This window comes from Loxodonta africana, chromosome 4 (genome assembly GCF_030014295.1).
Source record: "Loxodonta africana isolate mLoxAfr1 chromosome 4, mLoxAfr1.hap2, whole genome shotgun sequence".
Lineage (NCBI taxonomy): Eukaryota > Metazoa > Chordata > Mammalia > Proboscidea > Elephantidae > Loxodonta > Loxodonta africana.
The window spans coordinates 9,171,101-9,194,378 of record NC_087345.1 but is presented as its reverse complement, the minus strand read 5'-3'; the positions used below and the strand labels follow the sequence as shown (position 1 = coordinate 9,194,378).

General features: G+C 46.1%; 1 protein-coding gene across 1 annotated transcript in view; it reads right to left on the bottom strand.

The window, feature by feature from the left end:
- EFCAB6 (EF-hand calcium binding domain 6) overlaps positions 1-23,278 on the bottom strand; it is a 338,133-nt gene that overhangs the window by 65,473 nt on the left and 249,382 nt on the right. The window contains exons 23-24 of the mRNA XM_003419798.3: positions 16,738-16,933; positions 13,508-13,699 (exon numbers count right to left, since the gene is read on the bottom strand). Of these exons, the coding sequence (XP_003419846.2) occupies positions 13,508-13,699; positions 16,738-16,933 (388 nt within the window). The remainder of the gene's footprint in view (positions 1-13,507; positions 13,700-16,737; positions 16,934-23,278) is intronic.

Below are 23,278 nucleotides of genomic sequence, written 5' to 3'. Positions count from 1 at the left end.
AAAAAAAAAGAGCCCTGAAACTTCATACAGAATAAGAACACAGCAGGTAGCAAAAATTCCTAATTAGAAAGACTCAGGAAAGAATTCTTCCACTCCCTTTTAAAGAGTGGTATAATTACTTCTAAGAATTGAAAAATTGCTTCATTTGATCAAATATTTTGATTAGCAGAGAAATTAATTGTACTGTATCTTCATTTGTATTTACAGTGAATAAATGAATGCTAAAAATAACAACAGCAGCAAAACTGCCTGTCAAAAATGAAAAGGAGATAAAATCCAAATGAAAATAAAATGGAGGCTCCGTGGGCCAGGGTACTGGTGGCCCTCGAGACGCTGCCATCATCTGCAGCGTGGGGAGCTGAGGGTAGACAACAGGCACACCCATGAACAATGGCTGAGTTGACATAAATAATCCAGCATGTGGTTTTCAGAAGTGACACGGTGGCACCGGAAGTCACAATTTCAGGTTTTCCAGTGGCCATTCCCTCCTGGACTCTCGTACCACGAGAGGATTCTTCGGGGGCAATGAACGATGGCAAGGAAAGGCCATAAACCAAGTCAACCTTCAATTCAATTCAGCAGATGCTTGCTGAGTACCAGGCCCAGCGGTTCGGGGGCCACCCTTCACCAGCACCTCCTTCTCCATGGCACTGGGCTGATCAGATCCTCATAGTCACCTTAGAGGCAGCCAGGGTGCACCCTGTTTTATGGAGGAAGTAAGCGAGGCAAGGCTCCCAGCAGTCAGGGCTTGCCCATGCTCCCCAGCCTGCTCCCCACAAGCTAATAATGGAGCTCATGATGGCCTGATTCCAGAGCCCACACTCTTGGGATTCTATCATGATTCCTGCCACTGTCCGCGGGGACGAGAACGCAGGAGCCCACTGAGAGCAGCATAGATATTCACTAAGGGCCTACTGTGTGCCAGGGACTGTTCTAGGCACTGCGACTCAGGCATGAACGAGAGGCCAAATGCTGCCCTAGACAAGCTGACGTCTGACACCAATCGAGGCCAGCAAGGCTATGAAGCAGACCCACCCTTGCACCCCTGCCCCTCAGCCTGCCTCAGACCCCTTCCCATCGGGCCTCATGACCACTGCCCTCAATCTCTCCCCCTCACCTCGCCCAAGCTCTAGACGTTCCCAAAGTGTGGTGCTTTCTCCAACCTCTGGGTCTCCAAACTTGCTGTTCCCTACACACAGGACGCTTGTCAGGGGCCTATCTATGGAAAATAGCACCTGTGGCAATTAGTGTTAGACTGCTGAATAATGTCTCACAGCCGGTGACGGAAACTGCAATGGCCAATGGAAACTGCTCGTTAGCGCCCCCAAGCAGTTCCCAGGGCACGCATCCTACCTGCCATACCTTAGTTACGTCTCTGCACCCCATCTCCCAACACCTGCCTGGGGCTTCTCCGGCGTATCCCGTCAGACTCAGCGCCAGGGCGCACAGAGCCGTTCTGCCCTTCCTGTGCCCTGACATGCGAGTCAGGGCCACCGCCTCCTCCCCTGGGTCACACAGCTCAGCAAGCACAGAGGATCTACCCTGAGACCTTTGCAAACACCCCAATTCACGAATCCTTCCATAGCATGAAATTGCCATAAGGTGCAGAGAAATACAGGGAAATATGTTCGAGCACCTCCTCGTTCCTTTATGATTCAATAAACTCATGGCTAAAGTCATTTATGAAACGATTAAAACAAATTCTTCCACCCAAATACATTCCACACCATATAATCACTTCATTACTAAACATTAAACATGCACTCACGGAAGTAGAATAGGATAAAAAATAATGAAGCCGACATTTGGTGTTTGCGGCACTAGTTACCACGCAAAGCTCTTTCCGAGTTAGCTCACTTAATACTACAGCAATCCTGAGGCGGACCCTGTTCTCACTTACTGGGGAGAAGCTGAGAGCATGGCCCTTGCATGGGTTTCCTAGGGCTTCTGTAACTAAGCACCACAAGCTGGTGGTTTAAAATAACAGAAATCCATTCTCAGAATTCTGGAGGTCAGATGTCCAACGTCAAGGTGTTGGCAGGGCCACACTCCCCCGAGGTCTCTAGGGGAGGATCCTACCGCGTGCCTTCCAGCCAGAACATGAGTAGCAATACTAAAATTTAGATTTCTAGGTATACTGCTGTCGTTAGGTGCTGCTGAGTTGGTTCTGACTCACACTGACCCTGGATGTGCCACAGAGCAAAACGCTGCCTGGTCCCGCGCCATCCTCACAATCGTTGTTATGCTTGAGCCCCCTGCTGCAGCCACTGTGTCAATCCATCTCACTGAGGGTCTTCCTCTTTTTCCCTGACCCTCCACTTTACCAAGCATGATGTCCTTCTTCAGGGACTGGTCCCTCCTGATAACATGTCCTTGCTTCCAAGAAGCACTCTGACTATACTTCTTTCAAGACAGATTTGTTCATTCTTCTGGTAGTCCACGGGATAGTCAACATTCTCCACCAACACCATAATTCAAAGGCATCAATTCTTCTTTGGTCTTCCTTACTCACTGCCCAGTTTTTGCATGAGTATACTTCTTCCAAGACAGACTTGCTCGTTTGTCTGGCAGCCCATGGTATATTCAATAGATATTCATAGGTATTACCCACTGCTGTGGAGTCGATTCTGACTGGTAGCGACCCTACAGGACAGAGTAGAACTGCCCCACAGAGTTTCCAAGGAGCACTGGGTGGATTCGAACCACTGACCTTTTGGTTAGCAGCTGTAGCACTTAACCACTACTCCACCAGTGTTTCCATCCATAGGTATATGACAGTCCAAATGCTGGTGTCACCTGTTTTTTGGATTGTCTTTGCAAGATTTATTTGGGACAATGGGAATTCTTGGTTGGCTTCTGGCTTCCATGGGGCAGCTCAAACCTGGGGCTTAAGTGATCCAAAAATGGCTCAGGAGGGACCACATGAACGGGGCTGTGGCTGACAATACTTCTTTTCCCTTAGCCTAGGCACCATGGGCCCAGTGACTCCCCGCTCCTGCCTGCCACTGAGGCCACCCTGAGCGTACAAGTCATCCTAAGTCCCCCTATGACTGCTACCTCCTCGGCGCTCCACCAGACAACAGGTAGGAGGAGCTGCATTGGCAAGCGGAAAGTGAGTGAAATTGAGAAGAAACATTTAAAAGCCCTGAAATGATATTCGGAGGACTCAGACTTTCTTGCCATCAGAGCAAGGGTAAATAACAACAATGATGCGTCTTAATAATTTACTGAGTTTATTTCAAATCATGCTAGAGTCCTTTCCTGAAAAGGAAACATGTCCCATTCTTTATCACACTCATTAAAAATACATGGACACCATTTTATTTGCAATAAAAAGAAAGATAAATCGAAGAAATACTGGTGGCAACGAATATAAATATGATGTTCATAAACGATGACAAATGTTTTGATGTGCTTCGCTGTCTCCAGTTGAAAACTACAATCTTAAATTCTCTCTTGGAAAGAAAGAGTCATCTTCAAGTTATTTAACATCTGATGGAATGACTTTAAAAGATCACATGTTACAAGCACCAAGCAAGGGAAGATCTCATTGGCTCTCAGCTTGCTAGAATGTGACAAAAGAATTACTCTGTGTTCAATAAGGATGTGTTTTGTTTAAAAAAAATTCCATTATTTCCATGGTAATAAAGAGATTTTATATGGGTTTCCACTATGCCTTAAAAAAATTCTATTTATGCTCTGAGCGTTATTTTTATATTCACGGAAGATACTGAAACTGTACTTTAGGGCCTAAAAGAAACGTTAAACAGGAAGGATTTTCTAAAAACAAGGTGATACTCTCTACTTTGCGCACAGCATCTTGAATGTAGGATGCCTTTCCAGAAGTGAAAAAGAGATATTTGCTGAGGACAGAAATTTGCGTGATGTTTCCACCCAGTCTGTAGGCAGTCTGTGGGAATCTTATGGAAAAGACATTGGTGCTTTGTTGGGTCCTTGTCCTCCTGCTTTTTACCAAGGTAGTATTTCAGTCTAAACACCTTGTTCCTCTTCTTTGTCATGCGGGTTAGTGTTCTCATCGTCCATCAAGGTGGGATAGGTTCCAGGTGGCGCGAGACAAATTCCTGGTGACGTAGTGGTTAAGGGCTATGGCTGCTAACCAAAAGGCCGGCAGTTCAAATCCACAAGGCGCTCCTCGGAAACTCTATGGGGCAGTTCTACTCTGTCCTATAGGGTTGCTGTAAGTCGGAATCGACTAGACGACAATGGATTGATAGTCGACGCAGTCACCTTCGTCTTCCCACTCGCTGCCCGCTTGCCTCTACACTGATTGGATTGTTCTCAAATGCAAGTGTGCACAAGAGTGACCGTGATGCCCACTACCCCCGCAGAGACGTTGATTCTGCGCGTGTTGTAGGGACAGCCGATCTGTACTGGCTGGTGGCCCATGGCCCACACTTTGAGAATTTCTATCTAACTTTGTTGTTGTCAGCTGCCGAGTCAGCCTCTGACTCATGGCGACCCCACCCACAACACAACGAAACACTGCCCGGCCCCGCGCCATTCCCATGATCGGTTGCACATCGGACTGCTGTGATCCATTGTTTTCATGGGCTGATTTTCAGAAGTAGATCACTGGGCCTTTCTCCCTGGTCTGTCTTAGTCTAGAAGCTCCACTGAAACCTGTCCGGCATCACAGCAACACGCAAGCCTCCAGTGACAAATGGGTGGTGGCTGTGCTTGAGGTGCACTGGCCGGGAATCGAACCCTGGTCTCCTGCATGGAAGGTGGGAAATCTATCACTGAACCACCATGCCCCTGTTATCTGACTTCACTTGGGCTGGGTGAAGCAGCAGGAGGAACAAGGAGGGGACAAATCGTCACAGCAAAGCCACCTCCCAGGGACCTGGAAATGCTGCGACACCTGCTCTGGAAAGAGCTGGGATCATCTTCTCACGTCATGCGTGACAGCCCGTGAGACGTTAAGACCAGTAAAAGTTCATGAGGACAGACTTAGCGGTAGGTCTAGTATGAGACACGGATCCTGAGTAAGTGTAAACCCGTCATCTGCGCCCTCTGTGGACTTTTTGAAAATATGTATTTTATTTGTTGTTGTTGTTGTTGAGAACATAGGCGGCAGAACATGCTCCAATTCGACCATTTCTCCATGCACAATTCAGTGACACTGACTCTATTCTTTGAGTTGTCAACCATTCTCAGCCTCCTTTTCTGAGTTGTTCCTCCCCCATTAACATAAACTCACTGCCCCCTAAGTTGCCCATCTAATCTTTCGAATTGCAGTTGGCAATCTGATCCCACACAGATAGACTCAAGGCCTCGAGCCCGTCTCCACGGCAGTTCCAGGTTCTCCTTTTCCAGGGGTGGCTTTGGTTTGCCAGGGATTATTCACAGTGCGCTTCCCAGGCGGGAGGAGGTGCGGGCTGCCTTAATTACATTTTGGTAATCTCCTTTTAATGACTTGCCTCCTGCACATCCCCTAGAGGAAAAGGATGACTAGTGCCTACCATACTTAATGAGCTGGAGGATGGTGTATTAACTATTCCTCTTGTTTGTTACTTCCTTTTCCTTCTATTAAAAACAGAACAAAACCTGGGACGAAGCTTCGGGCGTCTTCGGAGGCCCTTGTGTTCTCCTCCCACGGAGCAGACTGGCCACCTCCTTGCAGAGTCATCGGTGGTGCTCTGTGGTTCACAGGAAGCCACCTGAGCTCTGTGGCAGAGGACACGGACCTGCAGTGACCTCCTCCCCAGTGGCAGATGAAGCAGACAACACGCCCCGGCATCCTCCGTCAGCACCGCCACCTGGGCTGCTGGGGTCGCCCACATCAAGGTCTCACTCACACCTCCAGGCCCAAGACGTGCTCCAAGAAGCCCCTCGCTCAGCGTGTCCTCCTGCTAACACGTCTTTTCTTCTTTTATTTTTTTTTTAACCTCCACTCAAGTATTAGCTTCTCGGCAGGGTCTTCCCACATTCCATAGACCAACTTCTTGTTGGTGTTGGGAGCTGTTGAGCTGATTTTCAACTGGTAGTGACCCCATGTGACAGAGTAGAGCTGCCCCATGGGGTTTTCTTGGCTGTAACCTTTACGGGAACAGACCTCTAGGCCTTTATTCCGCTGAGCCGCTGGGTGGGTTCCAGCCACCAACCTTTCAGTTAGCAGCTGAGTGCTTAACTGTTGTGCCACCTGGACTCCTTCAGGCCAACTTAGGAGGCGATTTAATTTGATTCAAAGAGCATTTACTGACGCTGACTGCGCCCTGGGTGTCCAGCCCAGCCCCGTCCAGCCCACTGCCATGGCCTGTCATTGGGCACATTTCTCATCGTCACTCAGCTGGCAGTGACTCCTCAAACCTTCTCACAGGAGTGTTCAGCAAAGTGCCTGAGCTGCAAGGTGGCTGTGAGGAGGAGACCAGGGAGAAGTGATGTCAGGGAAAGCAATAAGGAAATACTGAAAGCTTTGGAAATGCCCACACTCTTGGTCTGGCAGTTCCAGAGAGCCAGCAGAGACACATACACAGTGACTGGTGAGCAAGGACGGCAGGGACAGCACGCAGTCAGGAGGGAGCCGTGCAACCAGACCGTGAGGCTTGGCTTGGGTCCTCCACTCGCGGCCTCTGTCTGACTTGGGCATAGAGCTGCTGTGAGGACTAGAATGGGATCAGACACGTAAAAGCATTAGAACTCTTTGGCACATATTTCTAAGTTCTCAATAAGGTAAGCTATCATCATTATAGGAAACCCTGGTGGCGTAGTGGTTAAGAGCTACGGCTGCTAACCAAAAAGTTGGCAGTTCAAATCTACCAGGCGCTCCTTGGAAACCCTATGGGGCAGTATCATCATTGTAAGGAGCCTTGGTGGCACAATGGTTAAGCACTCGCTGCTACCCGTCCAGATGTGAACCGACCCAGCAGCTCTGCAAGAGAAAGACAAGGCGTAAAGATCACAGCCTTAAAAACCCCATGAGGCAGTTTTACTTTGAATCTACTTGACCGCACCAAACAACAATTGTTGTTGTTGTATCGGGTCTCTATGAGTCGGAATCGACTCAACAGCAACGGGCTTGGTTGGTTTGGTTGTTGTTGTTGCTGTTAGGTGCCCTCAAGTCAGTTCTGACTCATAGCAACCCTACGTACAACAGGAAGAAATGCTGCCTGGTCCTGCACCAGCCTCACAATCCTTGCTATGCTCGACCCCATTATTGCAGCCACTGTGTCAATCCATCTCATTGAGGGTCTTCTTCTTTTTCGCCGACCCTCTACTAGCATGATGTCCTTCCCCAGGGACTGGTTCCTCCTGATAACATGTCCAATGTATGTAAGATGAAGTCTCCCCATCCTCACTTCTAAGGAGCATTCTGGCTGTACTTCTTCCAAGACAGATTTGTTCATTCTGCTGGAAGTCCATGGTATAGTCAATATTCTTTGCCAACACCCTAATTCAAAGGCATCAAGTCTTCTTCCATTTTCCTTATTCATTGCCCAGCTTTCACATGCATATGAGGTGATTGAAAACACCACTGCTTGGGTTTTAACACTCCAAAGAGGTCTCTTGCAGCAGATTTGCCCAATGCAACGCGTCTTTTGATTTCTTGACTGCTACTTCCATGGGTGTTGATTGTGAATCCACATAAAATTAAATCCTTGACAGTTTCGATCTTTTCTCCATTTATCATGATGTTGCTTATTGGTCCAGTTGTGAGGATTTTTGTTTTCTTTATGAAAACAAAAGGCTGTGGTCTTTGATTTTCATCAGTAAGTGCTTCAAGTTCTCCTCACTTCCAGCAAGCAAGGTTGTGTCATCTGCATAACCCAGGTTGTTAATGAGTCTTCCTCCAGCCCTGATGCCCCATTCTTCTTCATATAGTCCAGTTTCTTGGATTATTTGCTCAGCATACAGATTGAATAGGTATGGTGAAAGAATACAACCCTGACGTACACCTTTCCTGATTTTAAATCACACAGTATCTCCTTGTTTTGTTCGAACGACTGTCTCTTGGTCTATATACAGGTTTCTCATGAGCACAATTAAGTGTTCTGGAATTCCCATTCCTCACAATGTTATCCATAATTTGTTATGATCCACACAGTCGAATGCCTTTGCATAGTCAATAAAATCATCATTATAATGCAGAATATTGGAAACCACCTAAAGGTCCAACAATACAGAAGAGGTTAGATGAATTCCGGTGACGCCTGCCCCAGCAGCCCTTCTATTCCCATACTCGTCCCCATTCCATCAGCACAAGCTCAGACACCTGGTCCTTCCTGCAGCGCAGTCTCTCACCTAGAACAGGTAAGTCATCACCATAGAGTCTGTCCACTGCACTTTAAATGCTTCCCCACTCTCAAGCTGCTTCTCATCAGTTCCCTCCCTGGCCACCATGCTGGTCCATGCTCTGGCCCTCGGCTCCACAGTCCCTTCCCACCCAGCAGCACAATGAACCTGCTAAAATGTAAGGGCCCCTTTGTGCCTCATCCTCTCTTGCCTCCCCTGTGTCACCCAGAGGCAAAGCCAAAGTCTTTAAGCCACTTCCAAGAGCCCATTCCCCTGCCCTGCCCTCCCTGACTGGGTCCCCTATGTTCCACACTGAGACCAGAGATGCACTCCCCCACATCCCTGTCTGTGACTACCCCTCCCAAAGACACCACTCAGCTCACTCCCTCGCCTCCATGGGGACTCTGCCCAAATGTCACCTCCTCAGAGAGGCCCTCCCTGACTGCCCCCTCGTGCCCCACAGCACTCACCAGAGTCTGACATAGGATATATTTATCATCTACAATCTATGTTCCCTTGCTAGAACGGAAGCTCCCGGAAGGGGGAGACTAAGCCCAGCAGCACCCAGCTCAATGCAAAGGGCCACACAAGCACTTGTTGATAGAAAGAGTGGATGTCTCTATTCGACAGAGCTGGACACAAGCAAGGAACCCACGTTTTGGAGAAAACGACAAGGTAGATGCCATGAGAGCCTGGCAAGTGGAGGGCAGCTTGCAGAAGAAGACTGGAGGGGACCCCAGAGGAGGAAGCGGCTGGGGGCGGATGGGAAAGCCAAGTCCTCATCTGCACGTCAGCAGGTAGGTGAGCAACACTGACGGCTGGTATTTAAGAAGGGGAAGGTGTCTTACTCAGGGATAAGGAGGCATACAGCTGAAGGCCAGTAAGCAACATCATGATAAACACAAAAGACTGAAGCTGTCAAGGATTTCATTTTACTTGGCTCCACAATTAATGCCCGTGGAAACAGCAGTCAAGAAATCAAATAATGTATTGCACTGGGCAAAACTTTTGCAAAGACCTCTTTAAAGTGTTAAAAAAAAAAAAAAAAAAGATGTCTCTTTGAGGACTAAGGCTTGTCTGACCCGAGCCATGGTGTGTTCAGTCACCACATATGCACGTAAAAGCTGGGCGCTGAGTGAGGTGGACAGAAGAAGAACTGACCCCTCTGAATTGTGGTGTTGGGGAAGAATGCTGACCACACCGCTGACCGCCAGAAGAAAGAACAAGTCTGTCTTGGAAGAAGTACAGCCAGAACGCTCCTTAGAAGCAAGGATGGCGAGACTGCGTTTCACATACTTGGGACGTGCTGTCAGAAGGGATCAGTCCCTGGAGAAGGACATCATGCTTAGTAAAGTAGAGGGAGGGTCACTGAAAAAGAGGCAGACCCTCAACCAGACGGACTGACACAGTGGCTGCAACAATGGGCTCAAACATAGCAATGATTGTGAAGATGGCACAGGACTGGGCAGTGTTTCGTTCTGTCACGCACAGGGTCACTATAACAACAACAACACAGCTGCAGAACCAGAGGAAAAGAGGAAAGTGGTTGCTTTTGGGGAGCGGGACTGGAGGAAAAGAGAGGTGATCGAGGGATCTCTGTTTGTAAATATTTTGCCACAATTCGGCTTTATTTCTAGAGGACATATATACTACCTTGACACAAATAGAACGTGTTTGCTCAAAAAGAGATTTGTACGAGCCCAGAAATTCTCCAACAACCTTCAAATCCAACGGCATCTACAGACTGTCCTCGGCCCCTCCCCAAAGGACATTTGTATAGAAAAAAGAATTGGAGGGAAATAAGCCAAAATGTTAATTAACACTGTCCCTACAGGTGACTCAGCGTCACAGGTTTTAGTATGTTCCAAACCACGTGTAGTGCGCGTATACAACCTCTACAAACATCAGTGCGAAGCAGATGAATCATCAACAGTCAATAATACGGCAATTTCATAGGATTCAACCCAACAGAAGAAAAAATTAAAAAAATAACAATACAAGGGGCTGCTTTCAAGATCAGTAAAATTATTCCTATCCTTTGAGCACAGTTACTTATCTCTTGCAATCTCTCCTAAAGAAAGAACCCAAAATGTGGATACAGGTTTACACACAGAGCGTTCACTGCAGAGTAAGTCGCATTGACAAACGCTGGGGGACAAAGCCAAATTCTTAAAATTAATGGAGTCAACAGCAGGTTACACAGACGTTTGAACTCAGGTTTGGAAAACCTTTAGGTGACATGGCCTGATTTAATGTTAACTGAAAAAAAGCAAGATACAGGATTGTATCTTGATTCAAGATACAATGCTAGAGATACACTGTTATGTACACTATGTAAAAAAAAAAGGCATTAAAACTAGGAGAAAATATCTCCAAGGCAGTGCGGTATAGATAAAGAACAAACTCGAAAGGTGAACCCACCTAACTTGCCTCTCCTTGCTGGGAGGCTTGGCAGTCACCTGACCTCTTGGAGCCTGTTTCATCTGGGATGAGAATGAACACCTTCCTCTGGGAGGGTAACAGCTAAGGAGAAAATGCCTGCGGAGGCCAGGAGCTCAGGAGGTGCTCACTAAACACAGCGTTCCTGTCATCGGATCATCTCTTCGTCATGCGGCTTAGATTATTGTTTTCTTGTTTGTGTTTTCCTGAAATTTCCAACTTTCCCACAATGAAGACGCACTCTTTTTAAAATCAGAAAAAGTATAAGCATTAAAAATAGTGGGAGCCGCCAGAGACACAATGAAAAGACAAGTCACAGGCCAGGAGAAGTTTGCAACTCCCACGACCAACCGTGGACTGGCGTGGCTTTGGGCAACTCGCAGACAACAGAGCCACAACGGTCTACTAACAATCTGACTGCTACCGAGGTGAGCAGCTGTGGCCCGTTGGGAGCTCGCACGCACCACGAGTGTGAGTGTGCGCTGGTCCACCCACTTTGGAGAAAGCTTGGGTAGTATCTGGGGAGGCTGAAATGAGCCCTGGTGGTGCAGTGGTTAAGCACTTGGCTGCTAACTGAAAGGTGGTGGTTTGAACCCACCAGCTGCTCCTAGGGAGAAAGATCTGCTTCCATAAAGATTTCGGCCTTGGAAACTCAATGGGGCAGTTCTACTCCATCCTAGAGAGTTGCTGTGAGTCTGAATCAGCTTGATGGCAACAGGTTTTTTTGGGGTGGGAGGGGGTTCAATATGCATCTGCCCTCTGACTCTGGAATTCCATAAAGAGTAGCTCCTGTGTGCAGGAGCCATGTGCAGGGAGGGGTCCCCTCCCGATTGGTTTGTGATGGAGAAAACTGCGAACAACCTAAACGTTCACCAGCAGGAGGCGGATAACCAAATGGTGGTGTTCAATAGAATATGTTCATTTAACAGACTCTTTTTATAGCAGCTTATGTGAGTGAACTAAAGCCAGTATTAACACGGATAAATCTTAAATACATAATGTAGGGTAAGGACAACATTCAATATAGCACCATTTATATAAAGTTTTAAAATATGCAACATAAGAGTCTATATTGTTTACAAACGTCCATCTAAATGGCAGGAGAAGGAGCCCTGGTGGCGCAGTGGTTAAGCGCTAGACTGCTAACTGAAAGGCTGGCAGTTTGAACTCATCAGCTGCTCCATGGGAGAAAGATGTGGCAGTCTGCTTCGGTAAAGATTACAGCCTTGGAAACCCTATGAAGCAGTTTTACTCTGTCCCATAGGGTCGCTATAAGTTGGAATCAATTAAATGGCAATGGGTTAAATGGCAAGATGAAAAAAGTCGTAACCCCAGAGGAGGCCACACAGCATAGGGTCCAGGAGCCTGAATCGGGAGCCAGACCTCCTGGGTTTGCAAACCTACCTACCACTCAGCAGCTGAGTGGCTGTGGGCAGGTTACCTAACGTCTCTGTGCCTCTGTGTGCTCATCTACGAGATGAAACTAATAAGGGCACGGACCTAACAAAAGGACCAGCTGAGCTCCTAGGTTCTGCTGTTGTCAGTTGCTCTTGAGTCGTTTCTGACTCCTGGCGACCCCAGACCTGAACAGCCCTGAACAGGGTTTTCAAGGCTGGGACCTTTCAAAAGCAGATTGTCAGACCTGTCTTCTGAGGCACCTTTGGGTGGGTTCAAACTGCCAACCTTTCGACTAGTAGCCGAGTGCTTAACTGTTTGTGCCACCCAGGGGCTCCTGAGTTCACAGAGACGAAGGTCTAAGGCCAGGGCTTGGCACACAGAAAGGACTACAGAGCGTGCGCTCTTCTTATCCTCCTGACCAGCCTCAGAACCTTGAAAACGTTCCTGCCGTTTGCCCTAGTAATTCCACGTCTAAGACTTTATGCTATATAAATCAACAAAGCTATACGAACTTGTTAGGTGCCATGGGGTCGGCTCCGATTCACAGCGACCCTGTGTATGACAGAAGGAAACACTGCCCGCAGGAAGCGCGAACTTAGGAGGTTCCTTATAGCGTCACACAGAAACGCTTGCAACGGGGCCTGCGTCCACCCATGGTGGGGGGTTAAATCCAGACTCGTGCAAGTCTGTGGTGATTTAGCTGTTGCCTTATTTTTGAATTTTCCACGAGTTTATCTTTGTCTCCCCTCCGCGAAGGCAGTGAGCGTGGCCCTGGTGCGTCCTCTCACTCAGCTCAGTGCCCTGCACGGAGTGGTGGTCAGAGAAGCAGAGGCGGCTGGACCTAGACTGTCACTGTTGATAATGATGTTGGTCCATGTGCATTACGAGATCGAGGAACAACCTAAGAATAAACAACCTGTGCAGCCAGAGAGACTGTCTTAGGGAGGAACGAGACATCCAGCCTCCTCCAGGAAGTCCTCCCTGACTTCCTCCAGGGCCCTTCCTCCTGCTGAACATGCCTCTGCTGCCAGAGTGTACTCTCTCCACTTTTGCCTCTACCCTCTGCTTTGGACTCCTTGTACCTGATACCTGGCTCGGGGTCTGTCACATCGTGGGCTGCACTTTTCTGGATGTAAGATCATCTTCTAGAATCTAGGATTCTTTAGCACGTTAAAGCAGCCAGACAAAAACAAGCCCCCAAACTTCTTTGCAATGAAAACAAAATAAATTTACAACTTTCCAATAAAGGATACATATTTACCTTCTAATACCCTATGTGGAATGTACACTAACTTTCCATTTAGAAGGAGCTCATTATAGGAGGTGACTGCCAATTTATCCATTTTTCCAAAAAAAAATTTTTTTTGCGGGGTTCCTTTTTCAAAAAGAGAGGCTTATGTGTTGGAGACATCCTTACCTCCTCGAGGAAACAGTTGAAGTTCTGGAGAAAATATTTCCAATTTATATAGGGGGTTAGATGAAGTCTTAATTTTCTCAAAAAATAGTGATACTGGTTATCTGACAGTTTGTAACAGAAATCCTTCAGAACTTGTCCAAATTCCGTGGCCTTCACAAACCCAGTGTCCTCCTTGTCCAATTCAGAAAAGGTCTAGAAGGAAGAAGAAGAAAGATGAACGCAGAGGCCAATGCCAAGGGAATATTTAAAAGCTATTTTCCTTTTTAAGTACCTTTTCTTACTAAATATAATTGAGATAAGCTGCATGAAAGTCCTTTGCAAATTCCGAATTACTAAATAAATGCACCGTTCTTGAAGGACTCTCCAGGTCCAGTCACTGTGGAGTCGATTCCGACTCATGGCGACCCCTTGTGTGTCAGAGTAGAAGTAGATTGCCAGGCCTTTCTTCTGAGAAGTGTCTGGGTGGACTCGAACTGCCAACCTTTTGGTTAACTGCTTACCACCCAGGGACTCCACTGAAGGACAAGGACACGGAAGCTCTGTACACAGGATAAGAGCTTTCGTGTTGCAGAGAAAATTCACAGTAACCTCTCCTACTTGAATACAGTGGGAGAGAAGGGTGAAGAGGCTCTGGCACCACGACTGGCCGCAGGAGCCCATTATGTGATGTAAGCCCCAGACCCCTCTGGTGACCACCTTTTATAGAGGAGAAGGGAGTCTCCAAGAAAGGCCTCTGGACCATTAAATTGTGGCTCCTTAAAACATCAATTACCTGTAGCAGCAGGCAGCTCCTGGCTCAGGGGGCAATCCCACAAGACATAGAGGAGGAACCTGGCTTTCTAAGGGGCTGGAGGCACAGGTCACCGGACACCCCCACCCCGACCCCAAGCATGCACACCGAGGCTGCTGGCCTTTCTGGACCGTCGACCAGAGCCTGTGTGGCCTTGTATTATGAGGGGCTGGGGAAGACTCCGCTGCCCCACGCCGGAGCTGGAGGGGCAGACAGCTTGAGCCCATGACAGTAGTCAAACTGAAAAAGTGCAAAAAATGTGCTATAAAAAGAAAGCACAGTTTTTTCCATCTGTCGAAACAAAATCATTCATTTTTATTGGACTTGGAAATCTGTATCAAGTCTGTATCAAAGATTAAGCTCTCTTTTTAATTTTAAGTAAGAATTCCGTGTACTTGCCAGTTCCCTGAGGTTACCTGTCATTCAGGGCTAATCAGGCACACCCCCAGGGCCCATGGGGTGATGACATATCTACAACCAAGTTAACCTTAGAAGGCTCTGCAGCTCCCAGTCTTTATCCACCTCCCCTAGCGGTACCCCAAGGCCACTGTGTTAGGTGGAGAGAACCCTGGCTGGCAGGTGGGAATTGGTCTTTGGACCTTGGCTCTTTCGCCTACCACAAACCCTTAGGTTCACTGAGCTTCACCTTCTTTGCTGTAAAAAGATGGACTTAATAGCCCAAGAGGTTGTAGCAAGCTTGACTAAGTCAGCCTGAAAATGCAGCTCCCCAGATCCCTGGCACATAGCACATGTTGGCAAATATTAAGGAGAAGGGTAATAATATAAGCGACCGGTTAGCCGAGTGTCCACGTGATGCTTAACAGCCTTCAGAGGGGTCTCGGGTCCAGCAGTTTCTGGCCACAAGGGTCTGGAGTCCAGCAGTCTCGGTCATAAGGGTCTTGGGTCCAGCAGTGGCTGATCGCAAGGGTCTCGAGTCCAGGAGTCTCTGGCCACAAAGGTCTGGGGTCCTGCTATCTCCAGTCCTGAGTGTCTGGGGTCCAGCAGTCTCAGCAATAAGGATCTGGGGTCCAGCAGTCTCCAGCCACCAGGGTCTCAGGTCCAGCAGGCTCTGTCCACAGTCCTGCACTTCCCCGGGTTGGCGTGATCATCTGTGCGTAAAGCCAGCCGGCCGAGCCCCACGGCCCACGGAAGGCTCCAATGCGAAGAGGCTTTTCGTGTTGTTAGCTGCTGTTGAGCAGGTTCTCACTCATGGTGACCTCACGTATAACAGAACAAAACAGTGCCCAGTCCTGTGCCATCTTCGTGATCATCGCTATGCTGGAGTCCACTGCTTTGGCTGTTGGGCCACTCCGTCTCATCGAGGGTTTCTCTCATTTTTGTCGGCCTCCTACTTTACCAAACGAGATATCCTTCTCTAGTGATGGGTCTTTCCTGATGACCTGTCCATACTGAGCAATATTTTGTTGTTATTCATGAGTTTTTGTTGGCTAATTTTTGGAGGTAGATTGCCAGGCCTTTCTTCCTAGTCTGTTTTAGTCTGGAAGCACTGCTAAAAACCTGTCCACCATGGGTGACCCTGCCGGTATTTGAAATACTAAGTGGCACAGGTTTCAACATCACAGCAACAGGCAAACCACTGCAGTGCAACCATCTTCTATAAAACGTTACATGAAAGTGAGGTGGTGGTGTCATTTCTGAAACAAGATGCAGGGGAGACATCTCTCCAAGGATCTACAGAAATGTGTGCACGTCTGACTTCTTCACCGTCTTCTCCGATGTCAATCCTTAAACGTCATCAGCTGTTCTCCTCGCTGCCCTCCAGGCCCGCTTCCACACCCTGGCCCAGAGAGTCTTCCTCTCTTGCTTAAGGCCACCAACAGTTGCTTACTGCCTACGGGACCCTTCTCAAAAGTGAGAGCCATGGTTCTTCTCGAAGTTCCCAAGGACCTCTGTTTGAGAAACAGCCCATCCTGATACTGTTATGTGGCGTCACTTCAGGTTAGAAGGGGGCAAAGCCACCCTGCAAACGGACATGTCTGGCCTGCACAGTGTTTTCGAAAAATCTGAACTATGAGCTGACACTTAAAAAATCAGGAGGCTTCATAGCTTCTCATGAAAAAATAATAAGGGCCTGCGTTTCATCTCAGCAACAATTGGCCAGAGCGGAAAAGAAGTTGCCCTTCAGACAGGCCTCTGCCCTCTGGCCTGCCTTGGCCTCCTCCTGGCCCTGTTCATCGTTCACGTTATGCCTGGTCCCTTGTAGGCCTTTCAGCTTGCAATAATCCCTACCAGGTGACCCCTGGGGCCAGTGCAATCGTAAGCACAAGCTAGGGTGTTGAAATGTGAGGCACTATTACCCATGGTTTTCCAGATGGCCTGCAATGTGCTTACACTAATTTTCCTTTAGGTAATTGTGAAAATGAGGATGTAAACATCTCCACTCAGCTTTTACAGGAAAAGTGCGTTCGGTCAGCCATACCTTCCACAAAGCCTGATGGGAGGAGTCGACGACCTCCTGGACCTTCTTCAGCATCTCCTCTGGACGCAGCGCTGCAAAATTGATGGGTTTGCTCTCTTCCTTCTCAATTGTCGAAGGTCTTGCTGGCCTGCTGCCATCTACTGCTTTCAAGAAGTCAAGGTAATTGACAGAATTATCCTGCCAGCTGACTCCCCAGCTTAGGCGATGTCCCAAAAGAAAGAAAAGAATATCAATACAAAAAACTCTATTACTTATTCACTCTACAAACAGTTGCCAAACACAGGGCAGTGTGGGGGATATGAACGAGCTGAAGCCACTATTTCTTGCCCTGCAGGTGTTTACATACAAATTAGGTATCAAATTAGAGAGGGGCACACGAATACTGCAGTATAAGGAAACAAGGCAAGGGCCATAAGAGGTGAGCATGCAGGGTCACTGCTGGCTGGAGGGACCACAGTCTGCCCTGCATGAGAGGTGAGCGTGCAGGGTCACTGCTGGCTGGAGGGACCACAGTCTGCCCTGCCCGAAGATCTGGAAATTGAAGGCTGGATAACAGGGCTCACAGCTTTGGGGATCACAAGGGTGGTAAGGGGCTGCCTGGTTCTATGACTGGGGCCAATGAAGGTGCTTCAGCAGGAATGTGACATGTGCAGAGCAGGAGATGCATGTGAAAGCTGGGCAATGAGTAAGGAAGACTGAAGAAGAACTGATGCCTCTGGGTTGTGGTGTTGGTAAAGAATATTGAATATACCACGGACTGCCAAAAGAACGAACAAATCTGTCTTGGAAGAAGTACAACCGGAATGCTCCTTGGAAGGAAGGATGGTGAGACTGCATCTTACATACTTTGGACATGTTGTCAGGAGGGATCAGTCCCTGGAGGACAACATGCTTGGTGAAGCAGAGGGTCAGTGAAAAAGTGGAAGATCCCCAACTAGATGGATGCACACAGTGGCTGCAATAACGGGCTCGAGCATAACAACGATTGTGAGGATGGCGCAGGACCGGGCAGTGTTTCGTTCTGTTATGCATAGTGTCGCTATGAGTTGGAACCGACTTGACAGCTCCCAACAACAACAACAAAATGGGGAGATAAATCTGGCAGCGGCATCCAAGATGGTCTGGAGGTGAGACTGGGGGCAAGGGCTGGGCAGCTCGGAAGCAAGGAGCGTGGACAGAACGCTTCTGTGGTCTTCGAAGCCTTAGTGAATGAGGGTCTGGATTTAAGAAATGGCAGCAGAATTGGAAAGGGAGGGAAACATGTCAAAGATAGCAAAAAGGATCAGTGAAACTGGGTAAAATACACACTAAATTCTTTTTAAAGAATGGTGGAAACCAAGTTGCAGAAGATATTTTTACAAAACCTATTTGGAGTCCCTGGGTGGCATGATGGGTTAAATGCTTGACAACTTTCGGAAAGTTTGGCGGTTCGAACCCACCCAGGGGTGCCTTGGAAGACAGCACTGATGATCGGTTCCAAAAGGTCACCGCCTTGGAAACCCTACGGAGCAGTCCCACTCTGCACACATGGGGTCGCCGTGAGTCAGAACCGACTCCACGGCAACTAACAATGACAAACGATATAGCTATACAGGTATCTAATAATTCCTTAAATAAAAACCCCATTGGGATATTTAACCCAGTGAGGATATATGTCCACACAGAAACAGAAACTCCTTCCGCCCCGGACCGTGACATGGAAGAAAATATTTTTACATTCTAAAAGGATATAAAAGTGAGATAAAATCCAAAACTTTTGCAAGAACGGACAGCGTATTTATTAAACACATAAAATAATTCAAAAATAAAGTTCAATTGCATTTAAAGTTCATATCTTTGTAATTTCAACACCTAGACTTTCTTTCGGCAAGATTGAGTGAAAGTGCCAAAGAAGAACAGCTTGAAAAGTTGGTGAGCCGGATGAAGATGTTTCCAGTGACTCAGATATCTGCTTCTAAAGAAAACGAGCCAAGGACTGTGCTTTTCCGACCCACAGCTGCAGAGCAGCCTTCCACAGCCCCCACGCCGAGCTGGCTAATATGTTAGAGACATAGAGGAAAAGGATAATCAACCCTATTTCAGCAGCAGGATAAATTGCCAACTTGGTATTAAAATTTAGTAATAAAATCAAATACATATGCTAATCTCCCCAGTATTATTTAGAAAAGTCTATTTTGGATCTAGAAAAGGAATAATCTCCATGTAATTACAAACAACAGAGATGTTCATCATCAAGAGGTCTTTGAGAAGAAACAAGCAACTGAGCAATGGATCCTTATTAAGGTTTCAATCCGTAAGAAAGTTGATCAGCCCCATTGAAAGGTGGACTACAAAAATTCCACAGCCCTTTTGTTGCTTACAAAAGTATCAAGTCTAACTACCTTTTAGCAAGATTCTCTAATAAGCATTTAGTTAGTTATTTATCTGGTGCTATTTTCCCATGATTTATTCATTGAATGCACATGAATTCTTGCTTGGCTGGAAATAAATTTAGTGAGAAGAAACTTTGTTTAAGGAAAAAGGGGCATTTGAGGAGGAAATGGCCCTCCCTTTCTCTATATGCTCAGACACAGAGAGAGAGAGAGAGAGAGAGAAAGAGAGCCATTGGACTTCTTGCAGCTCAAATGCAATGGGGGAATGTCTTCAAAATTTTGAGGGAAAATGATTTTCTCCCTAAGACTCTACAGTCAATCAAGCTAGCTGTCTAAGGGAAAATAAAAAAATTTTCAGACAAATGAGGACTCGGAAAACTTACTTCCCATCCACCCTTTCTTAGGGAGTTACTTCGGGAAGTACTCCAGCAAAATAAGAATGTAAACTAAGAAATAATAAGGGGAATAGTAGAGATAGCTCAGGATGGTCTTGGGGTGGCAGACCTAGAACAAGAGAATGGCGGTTGGGCTCTAGGATAGAGGAAGCCAGAAGAAAAAATTCAACAGAATAGGAAGTGGGATGGAATGCTGGAGGAAATGAGGGTTGGACCATGTTGAACTTTACATAAGCCTTGTGCTCCTGAAAAACAACAGTGGTTAAAGAAATCGCCCCACCCACTGTGTTCCTGGAAACAGCTTATTGCAAAGAGCCACCCTTTCCCGTATGACTTAGATAAGATTCATAAATGGCCCCTCGGTTTACCTATCACAAGACCAGACACAGACATTGCAAATTCACATTCTTTATCTCATAAATGATTAGTTGAACTCTCTGTACCAATCTGGACAAAATACTTGCTAGGTTTACTTGACCAAACTTCGGTTAATTTTTTTTTTTTTCCTTTCCCTAAGTCCTCCAAGTCCCTCAAATCAGCCTGAGCAGGCATTGCAATGTAGGGCAACTCCTCCTTAATGGCCCCGCAGACATTTCCTGCTCAAACTGTCTGATTACACTATCCACTACCCACTCATTCCATTCCCCTGTCCTGGTTCTTTCTAGCATTGCTTACTCTTCCCTATAAAAGAAAAACCCTTTTCTGCTTCACCTTTGAGATGCTTGTGAGTCTCATGGTTGGAGCGTTTTCTATGCAGTAATTCCTTTCCCCCACTGCAATCATCTTTTCAGAGGACGTCTCTCCTTATGTAAGTACGGATTTGTTTTATTTGACAAGGTAAAATAAAGGCAAATCATTTAAGAAAAAACAGAAAAGGATATAAAACTCTAGGAAACAAATACAAACCTATCCAACGAAGGCATAGTATAAATACGAAGCAAACTTGAAATGTGGTATGATTTTCAGTGACTGATGAAATCTACGAAAGAGAATCTATTTGACATTAAGGCTAGTGGCTCAAGGATAGTGCCCCTGAGAAGAAAAGCTACTTTTCATTCATTACCTGGACACCAAATAATAATTACATAGTCATAACAATGAAATGCTGTTTAATGGTTGTCAAGTTTTAGAATCAACCTATGGAGTGATGTCATGCAAGATGGCAGAGAAGGAAGTTCTAGGGGTTGTTCCTACCACCAAAACAACTATGAACTGTTAAAAAAAAAAAAAAAAAAGCAGCAAAGATAAACGATTTCAGAACTCTGGAACCTGACCGAACACTGAGAACAACCAGGGGAGTGCCTGATGAAGGGAGAAGCTGCTGGTCTCAGGTAAGAGAGCGGGAGGCGCGAATTAGCTGCCATCATCCATCCGTTCCTCAGGCCTGCTGTGGCAATGGAGATAGCAGCCTGTGTTCCTGGAGGGGCTGGCTGGTGGTAGGAAAAGCAGTAAGGGCCTTCTCCTCAGGGAATTTGGGGCTGTGCATTTTGGTTGATCTGGTGGTTCCCTGAGGGATGGCAGCAGATGCTTGCCATGGTTTTGGTTCTCTCAGGCTGCAGCAGATTCTCTGGTGGCATTTATCAGAATATTTAAAGAAATAGAAAACCAGTTTTTTTCCTTTTTGGAGTCAGACATTTAGGGAAATCTTTGTCTGATCAGTGCTGACTAGAGAGAGAACGGAACAGAAAATTTAGGGACAACACACAACAAGGAAAATGCACTTTGGAAAATAGTTTGGAAAAGTTACCAAACAGATGGCTAAAGCCCTCGACAAGCAATCAGCAATCCCTGAGGAGGGAGCAAATCTGATTTCCAGTTACCACATTATAATACGCAAAATGTCCAGTTCTCAACAAAAAAATTTACAAAGCACACAAAGAAATAGGAAAGTATGATCCATTCACAGGAAAAAAAAAGAATTTGACAGAAATCATCCCTGAGGAAGCCCAGGCATTGGAATTCCTAGTCAAAAGCATTAAATCTACTGTCTTAAATATGCTCAATGATTTAAAGGGAACTACCAGTGAAAGACTAAAGGAATCCAAAAGAACAATCCATGAACAAATAGGGATTGCCACAGAAGAGACAAAGTATAAAAAGAAACCAAATAGAAATTCTGGGGCTGAAAAGTACAACAGATGAAATTAAAAAATTCTTGGGGTTTTCTATTAGTCTCTTAGGGCTGCTGTAACAAAATGCCACAAAGTGGGTGGCTTTATGATCAGACAGTTATTGTCTCACAGTTCTGGACGCAATAAGTCTGAATTCGAGGTGTCAGCAAGGCTATATTCTCTCTGCAGGGGAAGATTCCTTCCTGTCTCTCTCAGCTCCTGGTAGCCCCAGGTATTCCTTGGCTTGTAGATGCATCTTCACATGGTTACTGTTCCTCCCTGTCTCTCTCACATGAACTCCAAAAGCAATTAATTATAACAACATTATTTATATTAGATTATGACTCATCCTACTTTGGTAATGATCTCATGTTGACTGATAACATCTCCCAAGAACCAATTTTCAAACAAGGTCATGTTCATAGGTACTGGGGCTTAGGAGTTAAACATATCTTTTTGGGGACACCATTCAATCTATTTCAGGTTCAGTTGCACATTTGCGTAGGTAGAGGAAAAAAATCAGTAAGTTTGAAAATAATGTAATTGAAATTATCTAGTTTGAGAAGCAGAAAGAAAAAAGAATGAAGAAAAATGAACAGTGCATAAGAGACCTTGGGGACATCATCAAGCAGACCAACATATGTATTATGGGCAAGGCCAGATGAAGGCGTGTGGGAGCCCTAAACACTGATAATCTGTGGTGTCCCCTCCTCTGCTTACTCACACATCCAAATGCGATATGTGAGTTATATATATACGTGGACATATGCTTGTGTGTCTTAGCTATTTATGATGGGACTTCTTTTTAATTGTGACTGTAATATTAGTGATTGAATACAAAAGTGGCATATGCCATTTTAGGAGAATGAGATGAACTGGATTATAAGATTTTTAGTGAGGATGTAAGGTACCAAGATTTTTACTATATACCATGTTTTCTACAAAAACCATACTAAACGTATTCTACAACAAAGAAAATGAGTCAGTGAACTTAGCTGTTTCAACGATCAATGTAAAATTCTGTTGCTCTCCCGCAATGAAAAACTGACTTCACCAATTTTGCTTTACACAGCTCATACTTCAGTTTCTATGCTTGTTTCATAGTAAATGACATAATTATAAATGAAAAGATGTCATAAAAGAAAATTTAATGTGTCCTGTCTCCCTGGCATCTATGGATCTTTGCTTTGGACAACTGGTGCCCTTATTTTGTTGATGCCCTAAGTACATGCTTATCTTGCTTACTGGGTAATCTGTCCCTGATTATGGGAGTCCCAGAAGAAGAGAGAGAGAGAGCAGGCAGAAACAACATATGAAGGAATAATGGCCAAAATTTTTCCATATTTCGTGCAAGACATGGATAAGAACACACCCAAGAAGCTCAATGAATTTTTGGGATGCAGTGAAAGCAGTACTAGGAGGGGAATTTATAGCAGCAAATGCCTGCTTTAAAAAAAGAAGATCGATCTCAAATACGTAACCTAATTGTATACCTTAAGGGACTGGAAAAAGGAGAGCAAACTAAAACCAAAGGTAGCAGAAAGAAGGAAATAACGAAGATTAGAGAGGGCGTAAACAAAATAGAGAGCAGAAAAACAAAAGAATGAACAAACCTGTTTTGGGAGAAGTACAGCCAGAATGCTCCTTAGAAGCAAGGATGGTG